This window comes from Solea senegalensis, linkage group LG21 (genome assembly GCF_019176455.1).
Source record: "Solea senegalensis isolate Sse05_10M linkage group LG21, IFAPA_SoseM_1, whole genome shotgun sequence".
Classification (NCBI taxonomy): domain Eukaryota; kingdom Metazoa; phylum Chordata; class Actinopteri; order Pleuronectiformes; family Soleidae; genus Solea; species Solea senegalensis.
In genome coordinates this window covers 8236291-8259236 of record NC_058040.1, presented here as the reverse complement: position 1 = coordinate 8259236, position 22946 = coordinate 8236291, and the positions used below count along the sequence as shown (strand labels likewise).

At 41.6% G+C, this 22946-nt stretch overlaps 1 protein-coding gene across 3 annotated transcripts in view; it reads right to left on the bottom strand.

The window, feature by feature from the left end:
• The window catches only part of ptpn13 (protein tyrosine phosphatase non-receptor type 13), a 45881-nt gene that overhangs the window by 2938 nt on the left and 19997 nt on the right, over positions 1-22946 (bottom strand). Inside the window, exons 8-41 of one of the 3 annotated variants that reach the window (XM_044011947.1) lie at positions 19356-19448; positions 17350-17449; positions 16330-16543; positions 14860-14934; positions 14548-14719; positions 14165-14315; positions 13915-14053; positions 13648-13800; positions 13084-13266; positions 12804-12966; positions 11527-11938; positions 10945-11051; positions 10678-10731; positions 10054-10143; positions 9802-9909; positions 9339-9470; positions 8739-9223; positions 8156-8287; positions 6878-6971; positions 6695-6780; positions 6430-6598; positions 4921-5135; positions 4705-4803; positions 3904-4286; positions 3655-3817; positions 3371-3526; positions 2990-3161; positions 2218-2428; positions 2007-2092; positions 1864-1916; positions 1484-1639; positions 485-650; positions 313-402; positions 78-184 (exon numbers count right to left, since the gene is read on the bottom strand). In XM_044011947.1, the coding sequence (XP_043867882.1) occupies positions 78-184; positions 313-402; positions 485-650; positions 1484-1639; positions 1864-1916; positions 2007-2092; positions 2218-2428; positions 2990-3161; positions 3371-3526; positions 3655-3817; positions 3904-4286; positions 4705-4803; positions 4921-5135; positions 6430-6598; positions 6695-6780; positions 6878-6971; positions 8156-8287; positions 8739-9223; positions 9339-9470; positions 9802-9909; positions 10054-10143; positions 10678-10731; positions 10945-11051; positions 11527-11938; positions 12804-12966; positions 13084-13266; positions 13648-13800; positions 13915-14053; positions 14165-14315; positions 14548-14719; positions 14860-14934; positions 16330-16543; positions 17350-17449; positions 19356-19448 (5369 nt within the window). The remainder of the gene's footprint in view (positions 1-77; positions 185-312; positions 403-484; positions 651-1483; positions 1640-1863; positions 1917-2006; positions 2093-2217; positions 2429-2989; positions 3162-3370; positions 3527-3654; positions 3818-3903; positions 4287-4704; positions 4804-4920; positions 5136-6429; positions 6599-6694; positions 6781-6877; positions 6972-8155; positions 8288-8738; positions 9224-9338; positions 9471-9801; positions 9910-10053; positions 10144-10677; positions 10732-10944; positions 11052-11526; positions 11939-12803; positions 12967-13083; positions 13267-13647; positions 13801-13914; positions 14054-14164; positions 14316-14547; positions 14720-14859; positions 14935-16329; positions 16544-17349; positions 17450-19355; positions 19449-22946) is intronic. The other 2 variants (XM_044011948.1, XM_044011950.1) reach the window with 2 other exon arrangements.

Here is a 22946-nt window from a genome sequence, read left to right as displayed (position 1 = left end):
GGGAAAAAAAAGAAGAAATTAACAAAAGATTATCCGATATAATCAGTTCCATAATGTCTGGTGGGTTTGATTTGCACCTCAGGAGAATCTTCAGGCAGAGAAGAACCATCACAGTCGGTGTCCTCTGAAAATTCTTCGTCTTTCTCCGTCTCGCCTCTCTGCTCCAATGGACCATCGTCGTAGTCTGTGAATACATGTGTTTGTTCAACTTACACAGTATATAATTCATAAACAGATTCACTTCCTTCATAAAACTGCACATTGCAACATTTAGTATTGTTCAGCTGGGATTTTCACTACTGGATGCTCTACCTATTGGAGGTATGGGAGGAAAGCTGCCAGATTTCAGCTCATCATGGGGAGTACACAATTTAGTCTTCACACCACTGTCCTCACTCAGATCTGAAAGCAGCACATACAAATTCAACCTTGATATGTTATTGAAATAAGAAAACAGCATTTATCCGTCAAAAATCATCTGTACCTGTATTTTCATTGCACTGGTCGGAGTTGATGGGAAGATAAGCGAGGTATGTGTTCGGGTTTTGGTCCGGCGGTCTGGACACTACGAGATGCACCAAGCCTTTAGCTTTGCGGATAGTGGTGACAGCTTTGCTGTGGGTCACACCTGTCATCAGCTCTTCATTCACCTGGGAGAGATAATCCCAACCTTCAGGAGACTGCTGTGTTTTGTCTCAGAACATCCACAGACACAGAGTTTATGACAATGTACAGTTATGATCACATAATGCCACCATTTCTAGTACAAACAATTATTCTTGTGTATGTATCGTTTATTGAATTGCACGAGGAAGGAAAACATTGTATCACCAAATCGATATTTGACCCAACCCTAATATTAAGAATGTAAAGCAGTGATTGTCAGTGTACCTCGATTGGGAATCAAATGCAAAGAAAGTCACTTTATGAACTTGACTTTTAGATTTATTTGATTATTTTACATCTAAAGAAATAAGCAATAAGCATGAGATAACACAATATCTTCTTAAAAATGTTAATGCAACAGCAGGAGTTTCATTAGGCTGCCTTCTCCGTTTCATAAAGGCCGTGCTTTAGGGTTGTGCAGACAACTTAACTGGGCTTAAATAATAACTGGCAGAGTGATTTTGCAGCAGCAGAATAATTTCTCCATCTCTCAGCAGCTGTCGCTTCCTTTATTGATTAGGCTTTTTCCCCGAAGTTGCTTTGTATTCTGGGTTTTTTTAGTTGCAATCAATGCAATAAAAAAAAAATAAAGCACATATTAAGGTTTGCCCTTTTATTTTCCACGTTAAATGCTGCCAACCCGAGTAAAGGCACAAACATTAAACATTAAATGTATGAAGGTTTCTGGTGTGGACAGATAGGTTATGTAGCATTTAAAACTAAAATAATACACATTTCTTCTACAATCTTACTATATGTAATTACTATGATTAAAATGATGTTAAAGTCTGAGCAGCAAATGTCAAAAGGTACTTACCTTCAACAGCCTGTCTCCCACTTGCAGCTGGCCCGAGGACTCTGCTATTCCTCCTGGTGTGATGGATTTGACAAAAATACCTCTTTCTCCTCCAATCACAGAGAATCCCAGACCTCCAGACTGCGGCTTTCCGAGATCCAGCTCTAAGATTTCCTCCTGCATGTTCCGCAAACAAACATGACATCATCTAAATGTCATGACTCAAAACCAAGCCACACGAGCAAGCGCGCATGAGCTTAATGGTATTAGTCGATCCATTGTTTGATATATTGTATCAAGAAAGACAATGAATGCAGAAACAGAAGAATGCGTTTGAATTCACGCACGAGACACAAACACAACGAAAGATTATGAAACAGTTTCTTAAAAAAAAAACTCACATCTAAGGGACAAAGTGATGTGAGACTCTCGGCATCTTCTGCTTTAAGAAACCCTTGAAACAGAAAACAACGTGACATTTATATGCAAAATAAAACAACTGAAATAATATGTCACAGATGAAATGTCCCGGTGTGAAACGTACCATTCATCCTGGATGAAAGTTTAGGGCTGATGTTGTTGTTGAGAAAAGAGACACTTTTCTGTGTGGGAAAAACAGGCTTTCCATCCCTTTGAGGCACAAAAACCCAGAAAGATTACAGTACGTACAGAATCTTGAGTTTCAGAGTTAAAACATCAACATCAACACTGACTCAGCATGTAAAATTCCACTTTCTCCGTGCTTCAGTGACTACCTTGTGGCTTTGAGTGTGAGGTTGTTGAGGGAGAGCTCCAACAGCCTCCTGTTCTCGCTCAGAGTCAGCTCCTGCGTGGGAGCACCGTTGATGTAGTGGATTAGATCGAGTGGTTTCAGGCTGCCTTCTTTAAAGGCCAGAGACCCTGGCAGGACGTCTTTCACAAACAGAACGTCATACACACTGTCACTCCCTCCATCCAGTACCAAACCTGGGGAGAGGAAAAGAGAAGACACAGGAGGATTAAGAATTAACAGTCATAAAATAGACATCATGTGTCATGAGAGATCAAGGAAATGTGTTAAATTGAATCACTGGATTCACTGAGCAGGCTCCAAACTCATGTTTGTGTTTCGGGTTTGGTGTTTTGATCTGTTGCGCCAACCACCACCACCCACCTAATAACTCAACACTTCACCACACAGGATGCCAGCAGAGAGCAGCTACTTGCTGAGCTTTGCAAATTGTGAACAAACCTAAAAAGCCTCACTACCAATCTAAAAGAGGGTATAAGAAAAATGAGGGTCTGCAGTAGAGATGCGGAAAGCTGAGAGGAAGTCGAGGACACTTTTCTCCCAGACACTGAAACAACTGCACTCCTCGCCGTCATACCCTAAGTATTTAACATATATAACATCCATTATTTCCCATAATTTGAATTAGCATTGTTGTAATCCTCTTAAATGCCAAAGACATATTTTACATATACATACCCCCTTAATTTTCAAACTTGCCAGAGAGGTTTTATCACGTGACAAGGGCTGTTTCTTACCCAGTGCTTCCTGGTTGCCCTTGAAACTAATGTCTGGCAACAAGTGGGCTTCAATGGGAGGCTTAGGAGCTTCCAGAACCCTCCCCACCATCAGGTCAACTACCCGCGGAGCACCACGTACAAGGTTGACCACTTCAGTGTGACCCATGCTGCTCACGTCTGTGTCGTTCACCTGTCAAGAGATGAAAATGAATTATTCATTGTTTGTGGATTTGTAAAAAGGACTTTTGGGAAACATTGTCTCATATCTGTATGCAAAACATGGAGCATGTGATTATTTTAGCCTTGGGTAAAGGTTATCAACGCCAAATTTTAATAATTAACATGTGTTTGACAGACACTTAGTACAAAGAATGGAGGAGGTTGGGGATAAATTTGTACCATGATCATTCTGTCCCCGGGCCTGAGTCTTCCATCTCCTTTGGCTGGGTCCTGGACAATGTCATGGATGTAACACCCATGATCATTACCTTTGGTAAGCGTGAAGCCTAAACTGCCCTTCTCTGACTTCATCAGGGAGACTTTTAGCTCAGCTTCCTATCAACAGAGAAGAATACAAGTATAAAAGTATTTATTATTAAAATTATGTGGAATATTGTTCAAACTGTTCAAACATTTAGATCATCAATTCTCAATACGAGGAGTTTCCCCTCCTCTGTCCCCACCGGTACAAACTCCTCCATGTCCTGTCCATTGCCGGGCATGGAGAGGTTTAGAGGCAGAGGAAGTTGCGGAGGAGGCAGTGGATCTGGGCTTGGGGCAGAGAGAGGGAGGGCCATAGGGAGTGTGGGTGCCTCAATATCAGCGTGCAGTCGGGATGAAGGATGCCTGACAAAAACAACCATAAAGACAATTTCATATTAGAAAACTGCAATCAAAGCAGCTGATATTAGGAGTAGACAATGATCAAGCACCTCTCGCTGCGGTCTGATCTCGTCATTTGCAGGTTCGAGGAGTAGAAGGCTGAGTGGATGGTGTCGTCCAGTTGACCTGTGCTGTTGTAACGTCCCAGTCCCAGGTTGCTGCTGGGAGTGTGGTAGACACTCCGCTCCCAAGTCTGCCTGCTGTGCTCCAGGGTGTTTGGGCTGAAGGCTTCCTCCACCTCCTCATCGCCATCTGTGCTGTCACTGTAGCTGTTGCGGCGGCTGGGGGTTTTGTGCAGCAGCCTCTCCAGTGCGTCCTCCACCGGGCCCTTATTAGTCTTAGCCTGTGGAGCTAAAGGAGAGGTTGTCCTGACGATGCTCGCACTGGCCTCCGTCTGGGTTATCACCTCCTTTCTGGGTGATGGCCTGGGTGTCTGAGAAGAAATACATTTCATTTATACTTCATTAGCACTGCATAACCTTTGGGCCTTTGTGAACACAATCAATGTAACATTATGTGTGTGCTTAATCAGAAAATTAGCTATGTCAAGCATTACTAGCACACTTCTTTGTGTTTTCAGTCATACTTCAACTTGTTTGCTTTGCTAGAGCAATGTTTGCTGTTGACTCCGTCTGTCTTGACATAGAACTAATCACTACCTGCTAATCACTAATCCCTAACCGCACGCAATCTAAGCACTGCTATACTGAGAGTGAACTCATCTCACAACAGCTGGACATTTATGTTTAAAAGTAACGCACTACAGTTTTAGTTTAAGTTTAAGTAACTAGTGGTGCTTGAGAGTCTCATAGAGCAGTAAAGGACAGAAACCATTTAATTTACCGACTCACCAAAGCGGAGGTGTCCATCTCAGGAAGAATGCCAGGTTCAGGTCTACAGAGGCGCAAAGTCACCTCCTGACCAGTTCCTCGCAAAGCTGAAATCACCTCCTAACAGAGACGAACATAAGTCCAAAGTAAATAATAGAATTTAAGAAAAAAATAAAATAATAATAATAATTCCCCCTGTTACTATCAAGTTGTGACAGGATGCAAAGTCTTGCGTACATGTTGCGAGAGTCCTTTGAGGGGCGTTTGATTGACCCGCAGGATGACGTCACCCACGTTGATCCGACCGCTCTCGGCGGCAGGCTGACCAGGAAACAGCTTCTTAACGCGCACCATGCTGGAGCCGTGAGGTTCGTCGGGGCTGTTCTCCTCTCGACTAAAACTGAAGCCCAGCCCTGACGTGTTCTTCAGCAGACACACCTCAAACACGTTATCTGTAGAGACAAGAATGCGCAGTGTGAATGATTTTATTCAGCCCACACAGAATAAGGGGTTAGAGATACAGGATGGGTGAAAGAATGGATGGAAGAGCTAAGCAATATAAGGTGAAATGCTTCTGATGATTAAAAAATAAACAAATAAATAAATAAATCACAGTTTACTTTTCATAAAGAAGAGATCAGAACCTGTTGAGGCTCTAACTAGACACAGATGCAAGTTTGTATACAATCTCCAAGGAGAGATGCTACTTCCCAAAAACAGTTTTTCCAGGTTGGAGACAAATTTCCTTTCTGACCCTTTGTCAATTGCACCATGTACATGCTTTTCTATGTCTCATTATTACTGTTACACACAGTCATCAAGATCTACAAGTCACTCACTTTCAATCCCTGCTGTGACAAGACATATGATTTTTTTCCTACAGGCTATTATTTTTACTTTATTACCATTTCATCATGTTTTCCCAATCACTTCCTGGCAATTTTCCCAGAGTGGAATCAACAGCCAAGTGGCATTAACGTAAACTTGCAAATGTAACCCCATCACTGAAAAATATTTTTAAAAAAACAACACCTCTATATCCGCTGCCAATGACTACTTTTGTAATCATCAGTATCATAAAAAATATTGCTAGGATAACTGTAAGAAAGAGGCATATACAGTAATCGTGGATGATTCGAGCAACTAGTCAATGACTCTTCAGAAACAACACTGGCTTGTTTGGAGGAAGCAGACGATTGATGTCCTTCACACAGGCAAGATAATGAGCTCTAAATGGGCAGCAGAGTGTTGCTAATAGGTTGTACACACACGCTCATTTACTTTCAAATGAAATGACCTACAGCAAGTTTCTTTGCCCGCAGAGAACAAATGGCCTCAGTGAAAACCCTGTGATTTAATAATCACAGAGTTATTGCTTTTCATTGCCATCATTACAAACTAAACACTTATACAGGACTTCATGGACTCTGGGTGTGAAAGAGGCAGCAACAAAAATAGCTAGCTGAAGTTAGGTTGTAATAAATGTACAGTAACAAACCAAATAACCAAGTAATGAGCCCTAAAGATATTCACTACTGTGCAAAAGTCTTGGGCCACCATTCAATGTGTTGTTTTAGATAAACTATAACGACCATACAGTACTTAATCAATGTCACTCATTTCCCTATTCCATGACATGCTTGAGCATTACATAGATAAGTTGCAGGAGTTGATATGTGACATTTCAGCGTAACAATATCTAAAAGTTACAATTTACATACTGTGTGTTTAACTGTGCCACCTCACCTTGCGTGATGAAGCTATACTCTGGTTTTTCTTTGACCTCATGTGGTTGTTCTTTGCTCTTGCTTTGCTCTCGGCTGCTGACAACACTCGTTCGAGTGCACAGAGGTGTGACGGGAGCATTGACGTGGTCTGCAGGCGGATGACCCTTCTCCAGCAACAAGTGCACCGTCTGAGGGAGGAAATTATTTGCTTAGCGTTTCTGGACCAGCTGGTGGCAACTGAACAGCTTGTCGGCAACATTCTAGGGACAAATGCTGTGCCTCACCTGCCCAGTGTCTCGGAGAGCCTCTACTGCTTGCTGATGAGTAGCTCCCTCCAGACTTTTGCCATTTACAGCCACCACGCGGTCACCTGAGTATAAATAGGGCAGACGGAGACCAATTAAGACAACAGAAATAGTGCAACCATCACTATTTGTAAAAGAAAAATGAGTGTCGCGGCTGTTAACCTTTCTGTATCCTTCCATCCAGCTCAGCTGCACCTTTAGGAATGACCGCTTTGATGTAGATGCCTCCATGTCGAACCGTGGTGTTGACTCCGCCCTAAGAAACAAAACACAGCTCTTAGTTTACTTGGCCAAAGTGACAATCCGAGATTGTGTATGGGAGGTTTGATGGGATGTGTGGAGGTTTTTTTTTTCACTGGTAAAATGATAAATGCTTTGTCTTCACTGTAGGTTTAGAATTGGTGCATTACATTACTGACATTGACAACACTTCACAGCAGAAGTATTTAAAATAAACAATCTGCCCAACTGTCATTATAGTTAGGTGCTTTTTATCTTCTACTTATAAATTTCCCTACACAATGGGCGCAATTACTGGCTGCTATTTCACATTTATGTGCATCAGTTGCTTCATGATTTCTAGCAATTCTGGCAGACTATAATTAATTATTTGTGATGTATTTCCTTTCCGCATCTCCAAATGCTCAACTCTTTGAGAGGAAATGAAATCTTGCCTTCACACCTAACAAAAAACTGACTTAAGCAATGAAAACATGTTCCAATGAGCTGACTGCGCCTGTTTCTCAAAACAGACCCTTCTACCTTGTTGACAAATCAATGTAGTATTCATGAGGTCATTTAGTTGGAATATTTAAATTATTCCTCGTGCAGCAGTTAAAGCATTTATCATGTAAGTCATGAAACACTCAGTGAAGTGTAAATGACAAAAAAAAATCCTCCACTGTGACGTGACTGATGAGATTACTCGGGGGTTAAACACGAACAATCACAGACAGTGTGAATTTCTATATGGTGCCCATTTAGTTGTGATTGTTTTGCGATGAATTTGATGTTTCCTTTTCTTGTTTGTGTGCATTGCTGATGCAACAAAACGGTGAGTCATTTTGTTTTGCACGCAAATATTTGACAGGACTCCTTATGTGAAGACACAAATTAAGTGAATCAAATTATATTGGTTGCAAATCTCTCTGTCTGAGTTAGCGGCAAACACATAGGCAGCCAGTAGAAAGAGCACTTCCTGGACCTGGTGAAACAGTGTGAATGTCCAACAGATCATTTGTTAATTTTAAACCCTGCATTGATTAAACCCATAAAAAGTATGAAATTGTTCTGTTAGTTTAGCGGAAAAATACATAAATAAATTCCCAAGCATTATAAAAAGCAAATCAACCCAAGCAACAAAAAAGTGCACACACACAAACCCACACAAAAATGCCAAAATGAGGGGGGAAAGGGGCAAAACAAAGAGAGCGTGAAAACCTTTCCAAACAGTACCGTGACACTTATGCCCAGGCTGCTGTCTTTTTTCGACAGCTCAACGTCAAATAGATCTCCTGGATGGAGACTATTGACGCCTGGGGCATTACCATTTACATTTTCCATGATGTTTTCCTGCAAACAGAAAACAAGTCGATTTATCACAAGCTGGAACATGCGGAGAGAATAAGGGATCAAGGGAGAGGGAGAGGGAGGAAGCTAGTAGCTAGCTAGAAGATAGTATTCTATACGGGGGAAAGATGTGCAGTGTTCTGCTAACAAACTGCCCTACATAGACAGAGTCAATGCAATGACTGGCACTTATAGTAGAAGTTTATATACAGCAGGCAGTTAGTTGTGCCAAGCATTTGACAGGTATTGTGTGCAATGCTTGTTTTGCAGAAGAACCAATCTAATCCCAATCTAATATAAACACATTAACAAATGTTTATTTTATTTGCTCCACTCAGATATACAAATGTTTTTTTTTGTTTTTTTAAAGTTTTGATTCATAAATCGCAGCATGTGGGATAACTCATGACAGTGAACAATACCACCAGTGAATTCATTGACACAAACGCCGCACCTTTTTGCCTTTGAGTTTCTCTTGACTACTGGAATAGGTCTCCTCGTCCATGTCAGAATCCCCCCAGTCAGAATGTTCGGAGACTTTGGGAGCTTCTGACATTTTAGGTTTTCTAGTTTTAGGTGGCAGAGCTGGTGGCAAAGGATCCGAAGCCACGTTAGATTCTGGTCTATGTTGTTGGGCAATGGATGAAGATGTGGCAGGAGCTGTAGCTCGTTCAAGCAACTGCTGAACTCCATTAACAGGGAGCTGGCTGATTTTCGCAAAACTGCTTGTCCTGGAGTCCCGAGAACTGAGGCTGGGGTGCTGGTGGACTGTGGACGATGCCACTGGTGGTGTGGCACTTCTGTGCAGAGGAGGGGTAGGGCTTAATGTTCCTGTGTGCTCCTCTGATGAGGTATCAATGTCTAGTTCTCCTTTCTGGCCAGAATTAAGTGCTTTCAATGCAGACTTGGCCTGGGAGGAGACATAGCCAGAAGAAGAATCTGCCAAAACAAGAAACAAGAACAGTGTTATTACTCTACAGGTCTAAGAGTAAACAAAAAAGGCAATGTAATTCTTATATATTACAAAATACTCAACACATGTCCCTGCTTTTACCTTTGTAGAGCCTCTCTTTGGGCTGCGACACCACCAGAGTAACTTCATCTGGAGAATTTTGAAGACAATCAAGTGTGGAAGCATGAGAGAGTCCTTCTAGGTTTACTTCATTCACAGCGATCAGCCGGTCGCCTGCATCAACATCACAGCATGGAGGAGTAACGGGTGAGGAAAGACAAGAACCTGCTTTAAATTATTACCGCGGACAACAAATCATTCCATGATTCAGTGGTTTAAAAACCTAAAAGTGCTGTGGCCCAATTTGAAACTCTGGCACTTTTATCCAGGCCACAAATACTCCAATAAATAATTTCCTTTTTCTATATTTTTAATGACAGTACTGTGCAAAATGGCCAAACATGCGTTACCTTCATGTCCCACCAGGGGTCCATGGCACACTTTAGGAATTTAATGCTGTAATATATCAATTAGGAAGGAGGAGGATGGCAAAGCACAGGCCTACCAGGTTTGAGACTACCATTGATGTCAGCAGGACCTCCAGGAGTGATGGAGCTAATGATGGTACCAAGATCCATATGACCGGCGTTCTCTCCTCCTACAACCTGGAAACCTGGAGAGCACAAACAGACGTACACATACACACCGTGCACATGCTCTTAAAACACATCACATCAGGAGAACACAAGTCCCTTAATCACAAACTTACAATGTTGGTACACTGTTGAATCAGAGACATGGCAGCAGGGAAACTTACCTAGACCGTACTTTGCATCTTTCTTTAGGTTTACAGTTGTGATGTCTCTCTCTGGATATGGTAAAGCATTTAGTTTTTTCATGAGTGATTCTGTGTGGTGAAAAAAACAAACATTTCCCATTTAATTAAATTGCATGAGTTCTGTCACGTATCACCAATGCATATGGTGAAATTAGGGTAAGTTAATTCCATTAGGGATTTAAAATGGGTCGTTTATGAAGACTGTAATTATAAACCGAACCAGACAAGCATGCAGTGTGGCTGATGTGGCTCTACATTAGCACAGTTGGCCGGAAAAGATGGACTTAGCTGGGATGAAAGGGGAGGTCATGACTTCAGAGCCAACCATTAAGCTTTTAAATGGTGGGAGCGAAGCCAGAGTTCAGTTCCACAGGAGCGCAGAGTGGACAGGCTCAACTATGCATTATATAACCGTGATCTAGGATTTATTTTGATTTGCATATCCGTACTTGGCTGTGCCGTTACAAAATATATGGTTCAACAGATTGACAGAGAGGATTAAGGACGCTATAAAATCAGGGATTGTGGAAAGTGGTGGGGGAATTTCCCCCAGTTTGTATCTGAAGGGGGGGAAATAAGGAAATGAGAAATTAAAATACCAACCATCAAAAGAGGCTGGGGTGGAGGGTGGTCCAGAGGAGTTGTGCATACTGACCCCTGGAAAACAACAAGAGATCAAAAGAAAACAAGAGATCAGCAAGGCTTTAATTTGCATTTTGTGCATTACACAGAATAATGGTGGTGTATTATACAGCACAATGACCGCTAAACCCACCAGGACATTAAATAATCAAATAAATACATTAAATTTCAGATAATTTAATATTAACATTGTCATCACTCATTTGTGTTTTAGGTTAACATCCCCACCTACTACATAAGCTTGGCCATTATCCTCTATGGAAGAGGAGTCAGAGTCTTTTTTGGACTTGCTGTGGCTCCAGGCCTGGCTATTGTGCAACGCTGCGCTGAATGACCTGTGAGGAAGAGAGAGGGGGGAAAAGAAGACAACTTTCATTACTGAATGGGGCAGAGGAATCAAAAGGAGACTGAATGAAAATAATAAAAATATGCTCTGTGCTGTTAAAATCCCACATGTCATTTGTAAAGATGACAGAACAGAGAGCAACTGCCATTAAAATATGTTTTATTTTACTGATTAAATAGGAACACAAACACAAACACACAGGTAGGCACAACAACACAAGGGAAGGTTTGAACACCCCCCTCCAGAGGGTTAATTAAGACACAGATTTGTCTATGTCTCTGTAGTATGAGGCCAAGTAGCCCCAGTAACAGAGAGTAAACTATGGCATGAGGTGAGCTTGGAGACTCAAACTGTGAACTTTCTGAATAGTTCTGATGGATGGTAAAACAATTAACAACCAGAGATGAACATATGTCCTTCATAACAACAAGTGCATGTGGAATGGATCATTTCATTTCACTCACTTGTCTGGGTGGTGTGTCAGAGAGCCTGTTTCTGAGTTGGCTCTGTGGTGCTGCTGGAAGTCAGAGGCCACTTGGTTGGACTGTGGTTGGCTCAGTCCACTGTGCGACTGGCCATGATACGACTTTGCCACCTGGTGCTCTGGAGACTCCGGCGTCTGTCCAAGGTTGTGGTGGGAGCGGCTCATTATTCGCGGGTTGGAAAGGACTGTGGAGGCCACTGGATTGTAACCTGGAAAGTGCAGCTCATCTTGGACTAATATTGGGCCGGACGGTGCTTTGTTGAGGGCCGCCTCCGAGTATGAGATCCTCTTCAGGTGGTCCGGGTTAGAGCGTGTTGACAAGCTGTCGGAGCTCACGGTCCTTCCCACCGATTCTCCACTCCGATATTGTAAAAGGTTCAGGGGGCAGTTCTCTGATTGACATGCAGGACATACAAGAGAGAAAAAAATACTGAATATTGCTCACTTATGACATATGAATTTATTTTTTGGTTATATATTACAAACAATTTGTGTGAATAAGCAAGTGACAGAAATAAAATAAAAAAAATATGCCTCTCCTATACAATCCATAAGAAAACCAGGAATATCAACAATCTAAGAAAATAGGAAAATAAGTTAAAATAAAATAAACAGGGTCAAAACAAAACATATATTACTAAAATATAGTCCTTGATTATTTAATAATTGTAAAGCTTTACTGAAACTCCACAGCAATTTTAACAATTACATAGATATACAACCCTCTTAAATTTGAAAATAATCTGAACACAATTGGGAAGGCTCTTTACTCTTAACTCAAAAAAGTTGTCTGTCCTCTGAAGGGGTTAATGTACAGATGGAAATGTAGGGACTACCAAGTTCCAACTTCCTGGTGATATCCGTTATAATCGTCACAGCTGATTACAAATATTTCACTTCCGATGACTCCAGCCTTTTTGTTCAAAGTAATAATTATTATTTATAATTTGACCTAAATGTTCAATTATTAAATCGGGTAAGATACAGAAATATATTTTTGGCGAATGAAAAACAGGTGAAATTGTAAGAAAAGGGAAAAACACGAGCATCGGCTTCTATCTGGTGATAACGAGAAGGCTGCCTGACACATGCAGCTGACATCTTCACAGGGCTTGTCTTTCTCTGCACATGTCACTGTGTGAGGTCTTTCGTCTCTGGGTTACAAATGCAGCTATTTTCTGGTCGAATATTTGCATCTGTCTGAGCCTGAGGTCACATCATGTGATGAGACATTATGTTATACATAAATTGTCCTACCTAGGTCCTGCAGCTCCTGGTTGCTTTGACGCGCCTTCATCTGCAGGTAGAATTTGTGCTGATCAGAGCAGAGCTGCTGCAAATACTGACACGTCTTCATGCTGTCTGTCTGAAATATGTGCTTAATCCCATCCGATGTGTTCTGCAGGCAAATCTTCTTTTTCTTTAGCAGAGGAGGAAATAAAACAAGTCAGCGAAAGCACAGAACAAACAGGGTAACTTGTAGTGAATTAGAGAATGGCATGGTTTTATTTTTCTTGGAAAATAGACAGATACGTACTGTAAAGGAAATCTTTTTAGTCTCCCGCCAGGGAAACCTAAGCACAGGGGTACGATTTCCATTTAGGACTTCAAAAATGACCACCGCTTTGGAGTAGACACCCAGCATAATTCCCGTCTGAGACCTCCTCTCTGGGAGCACCCGATGGAAATGGACTCCGTACTCCGTCAGCTTCTGGCTCAACTTCACAACAACAAACACACAAATGTTTAATTCTTCCATACTCTTCAGATCTATCACATAAAACACTACATACTTCATGCAGAAAATAGGTACTTTTTTGGCACAGCGATCAAATATGAATATCGTTTTTGTTTTGGTTATGTGGCATGAATCAAATAGAGTAACAAACTTCACAAAGAATGAAGAATAAAAGGCAGAAATATTATGCAATTATTTTTTTGTTATGGACACTAAAATGTTTTGTTACTTCTGCCAAATTCAACTACTTGCCATTTGGTGCACTTAAAACTTCACATTTGACATGTTTCACAACATGTGCTGCAATAAAAGAACATTTTTGGCACTAAAATGTCGATTCCTTTATGTTTCTGCCTTGCCGACCTTGAGGAATTCAAACTCCGCCTCCGCCTCAGATGCTCCGTAGTAGTTGCTGTGAAGTTTGGGAAGCTCCTCCTTGAGGGTCGTGTGGTCCACTTTATCCAGGATGGATGCCGGCAGGTAATGCTCCAGCCTGAAATAGGTCTTTCCATGAAGCTAAGGCACAGAGGAGAGAGCAGCTTTTATTTATCAGATCACTTTATTAGCCCAACACCCCAATTTGGTTTATGTATTTTCTAATTCTTTTGTTTAAGACTGTATAAAACACACCTCGGGTTGGTAATCACTGAATTCAGCCATCAGTGCCAGTGAAGCAAGTAACATGGAACTTTCCGTGTCACAGCGCAACCTCTCCTCCAAGACATCCTTCCTCAGCTGTAGGTAGTACTGATGTTTGGTCATAGCGTGTCTATTTTCCAGAGAAAAAAGTAATGTTGATGTGCCAACATCTGGGCAAAGTTCTGTCCAACGATGATGGGCTCAATGTACCATTTTAGGTTAAGCTTACATGCATACTTACTGTATGAGGCTGACATCATCGAGGAAGAATTTGATGCGCAAGAAAAGGTTAAAAGGCACGTCCGATTTTCTCTTCTTGGGATCCTCTTTCCACCCGTCTGGGGCCACTTTGGAAAGTTTGGCATCAGGATCGACGAAGAAAAACTCATTTTCTGCATGCGGGAGGAGTCAGAATGAGCCACTTACAAATTATGTTTGATTTGTTATGTCACAGAGGTATACTTTCATGATTTCAGGACAGCACATCTCTATAATATATCATGAGCTATTTAAAGATTTCCACATAGCACAACACACACACATCTAAAAACATTCAAAACTTGCACCCGATGCGCACACAAGCACCTGAAACCACAGACCAATCCAGCTTACAGCACACTGTACCTCTGAGGTATGCAAGGCCAAAGAGATGGTGCTCCACAAGCCCGATGTGGGCAACCACCATATCCAGAACGTCTTTACAAATGGCCTTGATGTCACAACTCAGCTCCAGCTTTTGGCCATTCAGCAGCACGACGCCCACCTTTCTCTGCACTTCCTCTGCCTTTCCGCGTTTCTTGTGGGAAGAAAGCAAAACAAAGAGGGAGCGAGGGAGGAATAAATTATGAATGGGAAATAATGGAGGCTCTGTGACAACACCCATTCATCTACATCATACGTACTGTACACACATTTTCACCAAATTTATATCCTCACCATAAACGAAGAGGGGACAGTTAAGGCAACGCAGGGCTCACTGGCCATCTTCACAAACTCAGGCCCGTGGTAGTTCTGTCATTTTGTGCAAAGATAAAAAGTAACGGTCAGAGAGAGTGAGCTTTATTTTACAAAAGAATGATGCCAATTGATTGTGTTTCATCACTTTTAACACAAAAAACATCTGTTATATATTACTAACGAAAAAAATGGACCCTCTTTCTTCCATCACAAGAACACTATGACTGCCAGTTCAAACCAGTTTTATTGGCTACTCCTTTCACTAAATTTCACAGCTCATGTGATACTTTTTAGGTGTTGTTCACACACACACACACACACACACACACAAAAAACACACAATTTCCGTGTTGAGTTTCTGTTGTGTACTCTCACCAGTAGTGGAAGAACAAGATTCTTTTGCTTCAGCTCAAAGAGTTTTGCTTTGTTAGCCATAAACCCTCACATCCGAAGTGACAATCACACTATAGCAAGTGCAATTCACCAAACAGAAGGAATAACATTGATATTTTAGCAGATAATCTCAAATTTCTTACAAGTTTACACCTTGTGCTAATAGATTTTCAACATTTCTGATAGTAGGCGAGGAAAAACAAGACCAGACCAGACCAGACCAAAAAAACACCCACATGTCCCACATATTTGTAATTATCCTAGAAATGCTGACATGAATTATGTTTTACAGTCATCATTTTGTATTTAAAGAACATCCAGTGAGCACAGCATTAACAACCTCACTGCCAATGAGCTCATGCGTAATAAAAATGTACATCCATCATTAAATAGTCCAAGATAAACAAGATTTAAGGAATGAGTCGTTAGGTCTCACATCCAAGAGTCACCACTGCAGAATCAGTGGTGAAATGATGTCTTTCAAGCTCTTGCTAGAGTTGGCTGTGCCATATGTGTGGTCTAAATTTCCCTAGTTGAAGAGGAAGTGTTGTATGTAAACAACTTTAATGCTGATAAAGGGAAATCTGGCCCAAGTAATTAACATCATTCGTGGAGCTGACAACTACATAAAGTAATCTGTGAAACTATGACTATGTTACATTAAAACAACATCTTCACAATAATTTTGATGGTGAACTGGTTTTACAAAATGAAGAGTAATGGCTCTGTCGTCTGTGATTGTGCGGCCCAAATTACTGTGCCATGTAAAATTGCAGACACAATCTACCATTATATGTGTGCAACTGAATGAGAGTACACGGCTCAGACCGCCAGAATTAGCTCACTGAGTGCAACACTAATGCTGTACTGTAGGTTAGTTTAAGAAATAATTAAAAACTTGCAATATTATGAGAGGAAATAATTGAAATATCAAGAACAGAGTTTGGTTTGTGTGTTATAAGTGACTGTGCCTCCAGTGCAGGAAGCTGGAGATCAAGAGAAAACAGGCACCACTGGCTACACAGAATAACGTTACTTAGCAATGTTCCTTCAAACCTTGGGTTTTCGGAGTGGCACAGATGAGTTATAGAGGGGGTCTGGAGGGTCCAGTATAGAGGTGCGTGTTGGAGCCAGGGGGTCGTCTGTAGAGTAGAGGTTGGCCCTGGACAGCCTGCTGGCCAGGTGAGCCTGGAGCCGCTGCACCTCCTCTTCTTGCTTCTGGAGGAGCAGCTCAGCTCCAACCAGACCTTCATCAGCGCCTTCATACTGCCTACAGTGAGGGGAAGAGAGGAGGAAGGATTTGCAGTGCAGCCTAACAAACAAACAAAACACTAAAAATAAAACAGAGTGCAAACAGCTGTTGTCTGCAAAGGTTGGTTGTATAACAAAAAGACAAAATGCATTTACACACCAAAGATTCTAAATACTACAATTGAAAGGGCTTTGCACTGTGGGATAGATTACAATCTTTTTTTTTCTGTGAGCAGCAGCAGGCAGGTCAGGTCTGTAATGACAGAGCTTAGAGAGACAGAGATTGCCGAATGTGGATGTTGCATTAGATGACCTCACAAGCAAAGCATGGGGCTTCTGACCCTGTTGTGCCACATCAGCTGTGTGTGGGCCAGAAGGGCAAACAAGTCAACTAAAGTGGTGGCTCTGCTGCTTGGTGTGGGGTTTGTAGCCAAGCACATACTACACATGTCGTTTCAAAAACATACATAGTCCTCTGAAGTGGGGCAGGTGGTTAGAATAAACGTAATAACATTCTGAGCCCTGATGTAATCATGAAAGCAATTATTAAACCACCTTAACAATTACCACAGAAGTGCAGTAGGAAGTAAACACATGGTATTGTAACGGTTGCTGCCTAATAATAAGTTGGAGGTGAGAGATGGAGGAGAAATATTAAATCAAAGTGGAGCAAAGAGGTTCAACACGTCTTTTTTTCTTGTTTCTAATAATAAAATGGGCCTGGTTACTATATGACATGACTAAGTGGTAGGTTATACGGGAATGGCATTAGGCATTAGTAATTTGGTTGTTCAGTAGCCACCTGCATGCATATGTGTGCGTTACCTGTGTCTGTGCGCGTTGTGACCCGTCAGAGACAGGCCATCGTGGTCAGGGGAAAGTGCCAGCTGCGAGCCGAACCTCCGAACCTCAGTTGGTTTCTTAGCTGGAAAAGACATGGGAATATGAGCCGTGCACACAAAAGGAAATTTTGTTTTTACATGTACACAATCAAACACACCCCTCGAGATGCAGACACCCATGCTGTCCTGCCAAAGTACCTGTGTGGACATGCATTTAAAGAGGTGCAGTTGTTGTTAAAAAATTAGGTCAAACCAGTGCCACAAATGGCCCTGCATTAATTCAACAGCATGTGTCAGGTGGTACTAAAATAAACAGAGTCTCTGTGCATTGAAAGTTATGATTTGTGGTATGCTTCAGATGGGGGGGAAAAAAATAAATCAAATGGTCTTAGTTAAGGAACTGTTCAAAACATTTCGATTATTTCCAAAGAATAATGTGTAAACTCTTCACAGCTGCCTGAGCTCAGTGTCAAACATTTTCCTGCAACAGTGCTAAGCAGTGAAGTGTGGGTGTTGCGCAAGCTTAAATAAATTTGCCTGTGACCTTCGTAAGCTCCATTTCCTGCGATGCTGTCAATTTTTAATTCATTAAGAGTCCAGTCACAGGTCTTGAAATCATTAAAACAACACACGTAAACGGTATGTATTGTAAAAAATCCTGTATTCATTACCAACAGTGTCCGTTTATAATGTGTGTGACAGGAGCCTTTTATGACATTTATGTAACAATTATCCAAATTCCATTTCCAAGTCACATTAAGCTCATTAAAAGCCTGGAAACCAAGACAGGACCTGGAGACAAGACCTGGAGACCAAGTGCAGAGGATATTGACAGATACTCCAGTTAATTTCGGAGATGTTGTGCTCAATAGTGCAGCCACAGTTTTTTTGCCACATGAAAGAGTAGACCAGCCAAACAGTTTGCACACTATTATGTTATTGAAGTATTTTTTTAATCGCAATAAAATGTATGACTGAAAGCAAAAGTATGTTACCTTGTGCAATCCAACATAGCTAACCAAAGCTTTTTATCTTGTTAAAATCATCATGGCAGAGGGGTGCACCTCTGGATTTAAGTGTGCCCTGAAGGGACTGGCTCGTAAGGAAATCTGGCTTTGAGCAGGACAGGCGAGAGGAAGTGGTCAGTCGAGACAAAGAATAATGAATATGGTTTGCCAGGGGTTTAGAGCTTCAGATTTACAGCCCAGACTGCTGCTGGGTTTCCTGTTAAATTCACTCTTCATTACAGGTGTAAATCAGTTCTTGCTTAAATGGCTCAAGTGAAATGAGCAGGACCCCACTTCCATGTGTTCTACTTCTTATTTCCAACTAAAATTTAAATTCCTGCTGTTACGGGAGTAATTTAACTGGACTGGAACAGCTTTGACATTTTGAAGATTTTGAATAGAAGACTTTCTATTTCTGCTTCATGCAACACATCAAGTTGGGTTGTACGAGAGCAGCATGTGACGCCTATGCCCAATTTCCACCAAGTGGTCAACTTAAGTCCGGTATTGTATGTCACGCAGTTATTTACATTTACATTGTCAAACCTTTAGAAGGACACCAAAATAACCGAGCCGTACTGTTCCAGTAATGGCCACCCTTCCGTTGGGGTGCCACGCACAGTGGTGCAGCTCCTGCAGGTTGGAGCAACAGTGCAGTCTGGTTGTCAACAAAGACTCATCACTTTCGTGTGACAGCAACGAAAATTGGCGTTTCAGCATGTAGCCTTCTGTCAAACAAGACTTGTGATGGCGTATGCCAATAATGCAGAACACGAAAAAGGTGGATGCTTTCATTTCCCTTTGGTTCTAGCATTGTGTTCTTCTTCTTCATGGAATTTGTTAGTGAGCGACACTGTGGCATGTAGTATGACGTCATGCTATTTCCTTAGCTCACCATACAACCCAGACACCCCGCGGAAGAAACACAAGGCCGATTTGATTTCAACCATGGCAAGCTTGGTGGAAAAGAGGCATCTTTTACCTTGTCTGTAGTCTGGATCTGAGGAGGTGACCGAGGGGCTTTCACTAGAAGAACTGTAATCACTGTGGTACCTCTTGTGAGTGAGGACTGGGTCTGGAGGGAAGAGGAAAAAAAAACAAAACGTTTTTTAAAAAAAATAAAATCACACAATCACAAATCATGCAGCACTGTTAGAACATGTCAATAAAATAACTCAAGAAATCATGCACATTAGACAACTTCAAGTGGTTACGTGGACACGTTTGTAATGTTTGTTTGTGATGGTGTATTAAAGTGAAACAGTTTGTTTATTTTACATCATGTGACACAGAGCGTCACAAAAAGTTGCGTCAGTTGTCTCGACTTGGACAAGGTGAAGTGACAAGCTAAGGACTCTCTCCAAATCCACCTCAGACCAACCCCAAACAAGTAGACCGAGAAACACAGAGCAGGAATTAGTCATGCTGTTGGCCAAGACTCCTTATGAAAGACATATGTGACTAAATTGAGACGCAACCTCTGCACAACAAAACTGTATGTGGGCACAAGCCTCCTGTCAGGTTAGAGAGCCTTTCTGTTGAGGGTGTAATCTTTTGTCTTGCTTGACTGGGTGAACCACAACAAGTACAGACCAGCTCACTGCAGTTATTTACATTTCCTCAGAGCAGTGCTTCACAAACAATGGTGAGAAACACGGGAGAGAAAACACAAGAAACTCTCCAAACAATCTGAACCCTAGCCTAATGTGTCCCTCTGCCTAGTACATAGAACTTGAAAGTCCTGCTCCTCAGTATCTGCTACATTACATGAATGAATGGCATTCCCCTGTCATTGCTGAGGCATCTAGGTCAGAGACGCTTCACAGGGCAACAATCTTCTCTTTGTAATGACGTCTGTCTTAATATATTTGTATTATTGATGTTTATATAAAACTCTTGGGCTCCTTAGACAGAGTCGCTGCTATGTTTATACATAGTAATTGTTAGTATTATTTTTTGTCTATGTACAGAAAGGCATACACTGTCCATGATGCAGCTCTTTGTGCGTGTGTAATTAATTTTTAACCTACGTGTGAAGTGAAAAGACACGGAAGTCATTACCTCTTGTCAGTAACAGAAGATCAGATAAAACATTCTGGCAGGCAAACTAAACATGTATGCATTGTGAAGAACTAAAAGTGTTTTTGTGTCACTTATTTGATAAAAGTATATGAAAGGACAAGAAAATGAGAAATGTAATATCTACTACTTTCGCAATTCATAATTCCGAAAATGTACTTTCCCATTTCCCTCCAAAATCATCGTCAACATTAAAAAAACCAGACAACTACCCTGAATGGGGCAAAACTCCGCAAAAACCTCATGACATTTAGACACAGTGAAACACAACAACTGAAACAAATGAATGCGGCTTGTGGAAAAACCACCAGTCAAGCCAAAGTCAAAGTTAGCATGTTAATCAGCATATATTGAGAAATCTTAAAATTATTAGAGAATTGGAAAGGGTTCCACTTAGTTACAGAGAATCACAGTAAGAACATGCTGATACTCTTGACGTTTGACTCATTGAGCAAGGGAGCAGAAAGGCTTGACTGAGATAAATATGTAGTGCATAATTTCCTCTGAATACTCCTCCCCATTAACTCTTTATTTCCCAAGAAATATAAATGACGATCCGGAGACGAAGATAATGAAGACAAAGAACTCCTTCATACCATCAATGCGACTCAGACAGTTATGTAACATTGTATGTTATGTGACTAAAGTCATTTTTCATCCTAGTAGTCGCACACAATCGACATTATTTTTAGAGGAAGAGCAGCTTTTATAAAAGCATCCTCGCTTTTCAGTATCTTCTTATCCCCCTGCACCCTGATGCCCTATGGTACCTGCTACTTTGAAAGAAAGCAAGAAAGCTCTTGCTTTCTTTCAGAACACAAGAGCTTTTTTAGGCAGTGTCTCTGTGTCTCTGTTGTTTGGATTTTGGTGGTCTCAGGGGAAAGGAGGAACTCCCTATAAAGTGAAGACTTGGAACACAGCCAACAGAAACACAGCAGTTAAACAAGAGCGGAAAAAAGAAAAACATAAAATGCAGAGTTTGTGAAATTGCATATTTAACCATCTGTGATTTTTGTTGTTGACAATACTACATTGCCTCTGTTCGGACTGTAGAAACAATGTAAAACTACCATAAACCGCATATCATCTTAAAAACGGGCTCTGTCAAGCAATGCTATCGCACCTGACTGAGGGAGTGTTTATACACCAGCAGTGTAGGGGCGTGTGGAGGCAAGAAGTGTTTAACTTACAGCACTTTTGTGTTTTCAATCATACTACAACCTGTAAGCAGCTGTCTCGCTTCAGTACAAAGTTGCTTTTGCCTCCACCTGTCTTGACATAAAACAAATCACTTCCTGTGTGCTACGTCACCGGCTGTCACAAGATCTGAACACCTCTATACTGAATAAGTGTGGAGCGGACAGGCCTAATCAGCATTATGTGAACTAATATTTGACAATGGTTTGAATGAGCATTTGTTTATATTTATAAGTTAAGCACTACAGTTGGTGCTGCCTTTCACCCCGTGTCAGCTAGGACTGGCTCCAGCCCCTCTGCGACCCTCATGCGGAGGTTAAAGCGGTAGAAAATGGACGGACAGTAAATGAGTGTGGCAGTTGATTAAAATGGACTATAGAAAAAGGCTTTTCATAAAACCATGAGAAATCCTCTGTAATCATTCCTGAAGCAGTTTCCGAACCGAACTGTAACATAATTATGAAAATTTGGGGGTTAAACTTTTTTTGTGAACACCTCCTCTTCCCCTGGGGCAGCAGTGGTCTGTATTTGTTGTCCAAGCTGGACCCACCCCAGCCCAGAGCCACATGATCTGCTGCCAAGTGCCTGAAAAGTCCAATAACGTTAGGAATTCCCTCATCCGTTACGCATGACTCCAATTACAGCCTGTAGGTCTGCGAGGAAACTTTCTACTGAGTGAAGCACCATGGTGCCAAGGGGCATAGTGGCACTGGGGGGACAAGACATAACCATGCCCATGCACACACGCACGCACGCACGCACACACACACGCAGGACATTCATGTATTATCTAAACACATTTGAAAACTCGCACACACACAAAACACAGAGAAGCAGTTTGTATGTGCTTGAAACCTGAGAGCACTAACCATTGCTGCGCCATCACTTTCCTGTAGAAAAGGACAGAAAAAAGTGAGAGAAGAAAGAAAGAAAAAGGTCTCTGCCAAGTAACACATCCACACGGCTGCGCAAATGGTCTGTGCTCAATTAGGCCCCATTCATATTATCGGATGGAACGCTCGGATGGAAATATTTCTCAACCTTTGAAGTCAGTCTAGAGGGAAGCATTTCTATAGCTCAGCATACTGTCCAACATCACCATCACAATATAATATCAATTAACGCAAAACAAATATGAACACATCGTCTCAGCACCCAGTCAGTCTGACAGGTAGGACAATAAACACCTGCTCAGTGGACAAGCTTCACACTGTCAAAAAGACTAAACGGCTTATGTCCCTGATTACAATCAGCAAAGGGCCAAGGGGAGGGAAGAAAAGGAAAGGAAGGAGTTGCT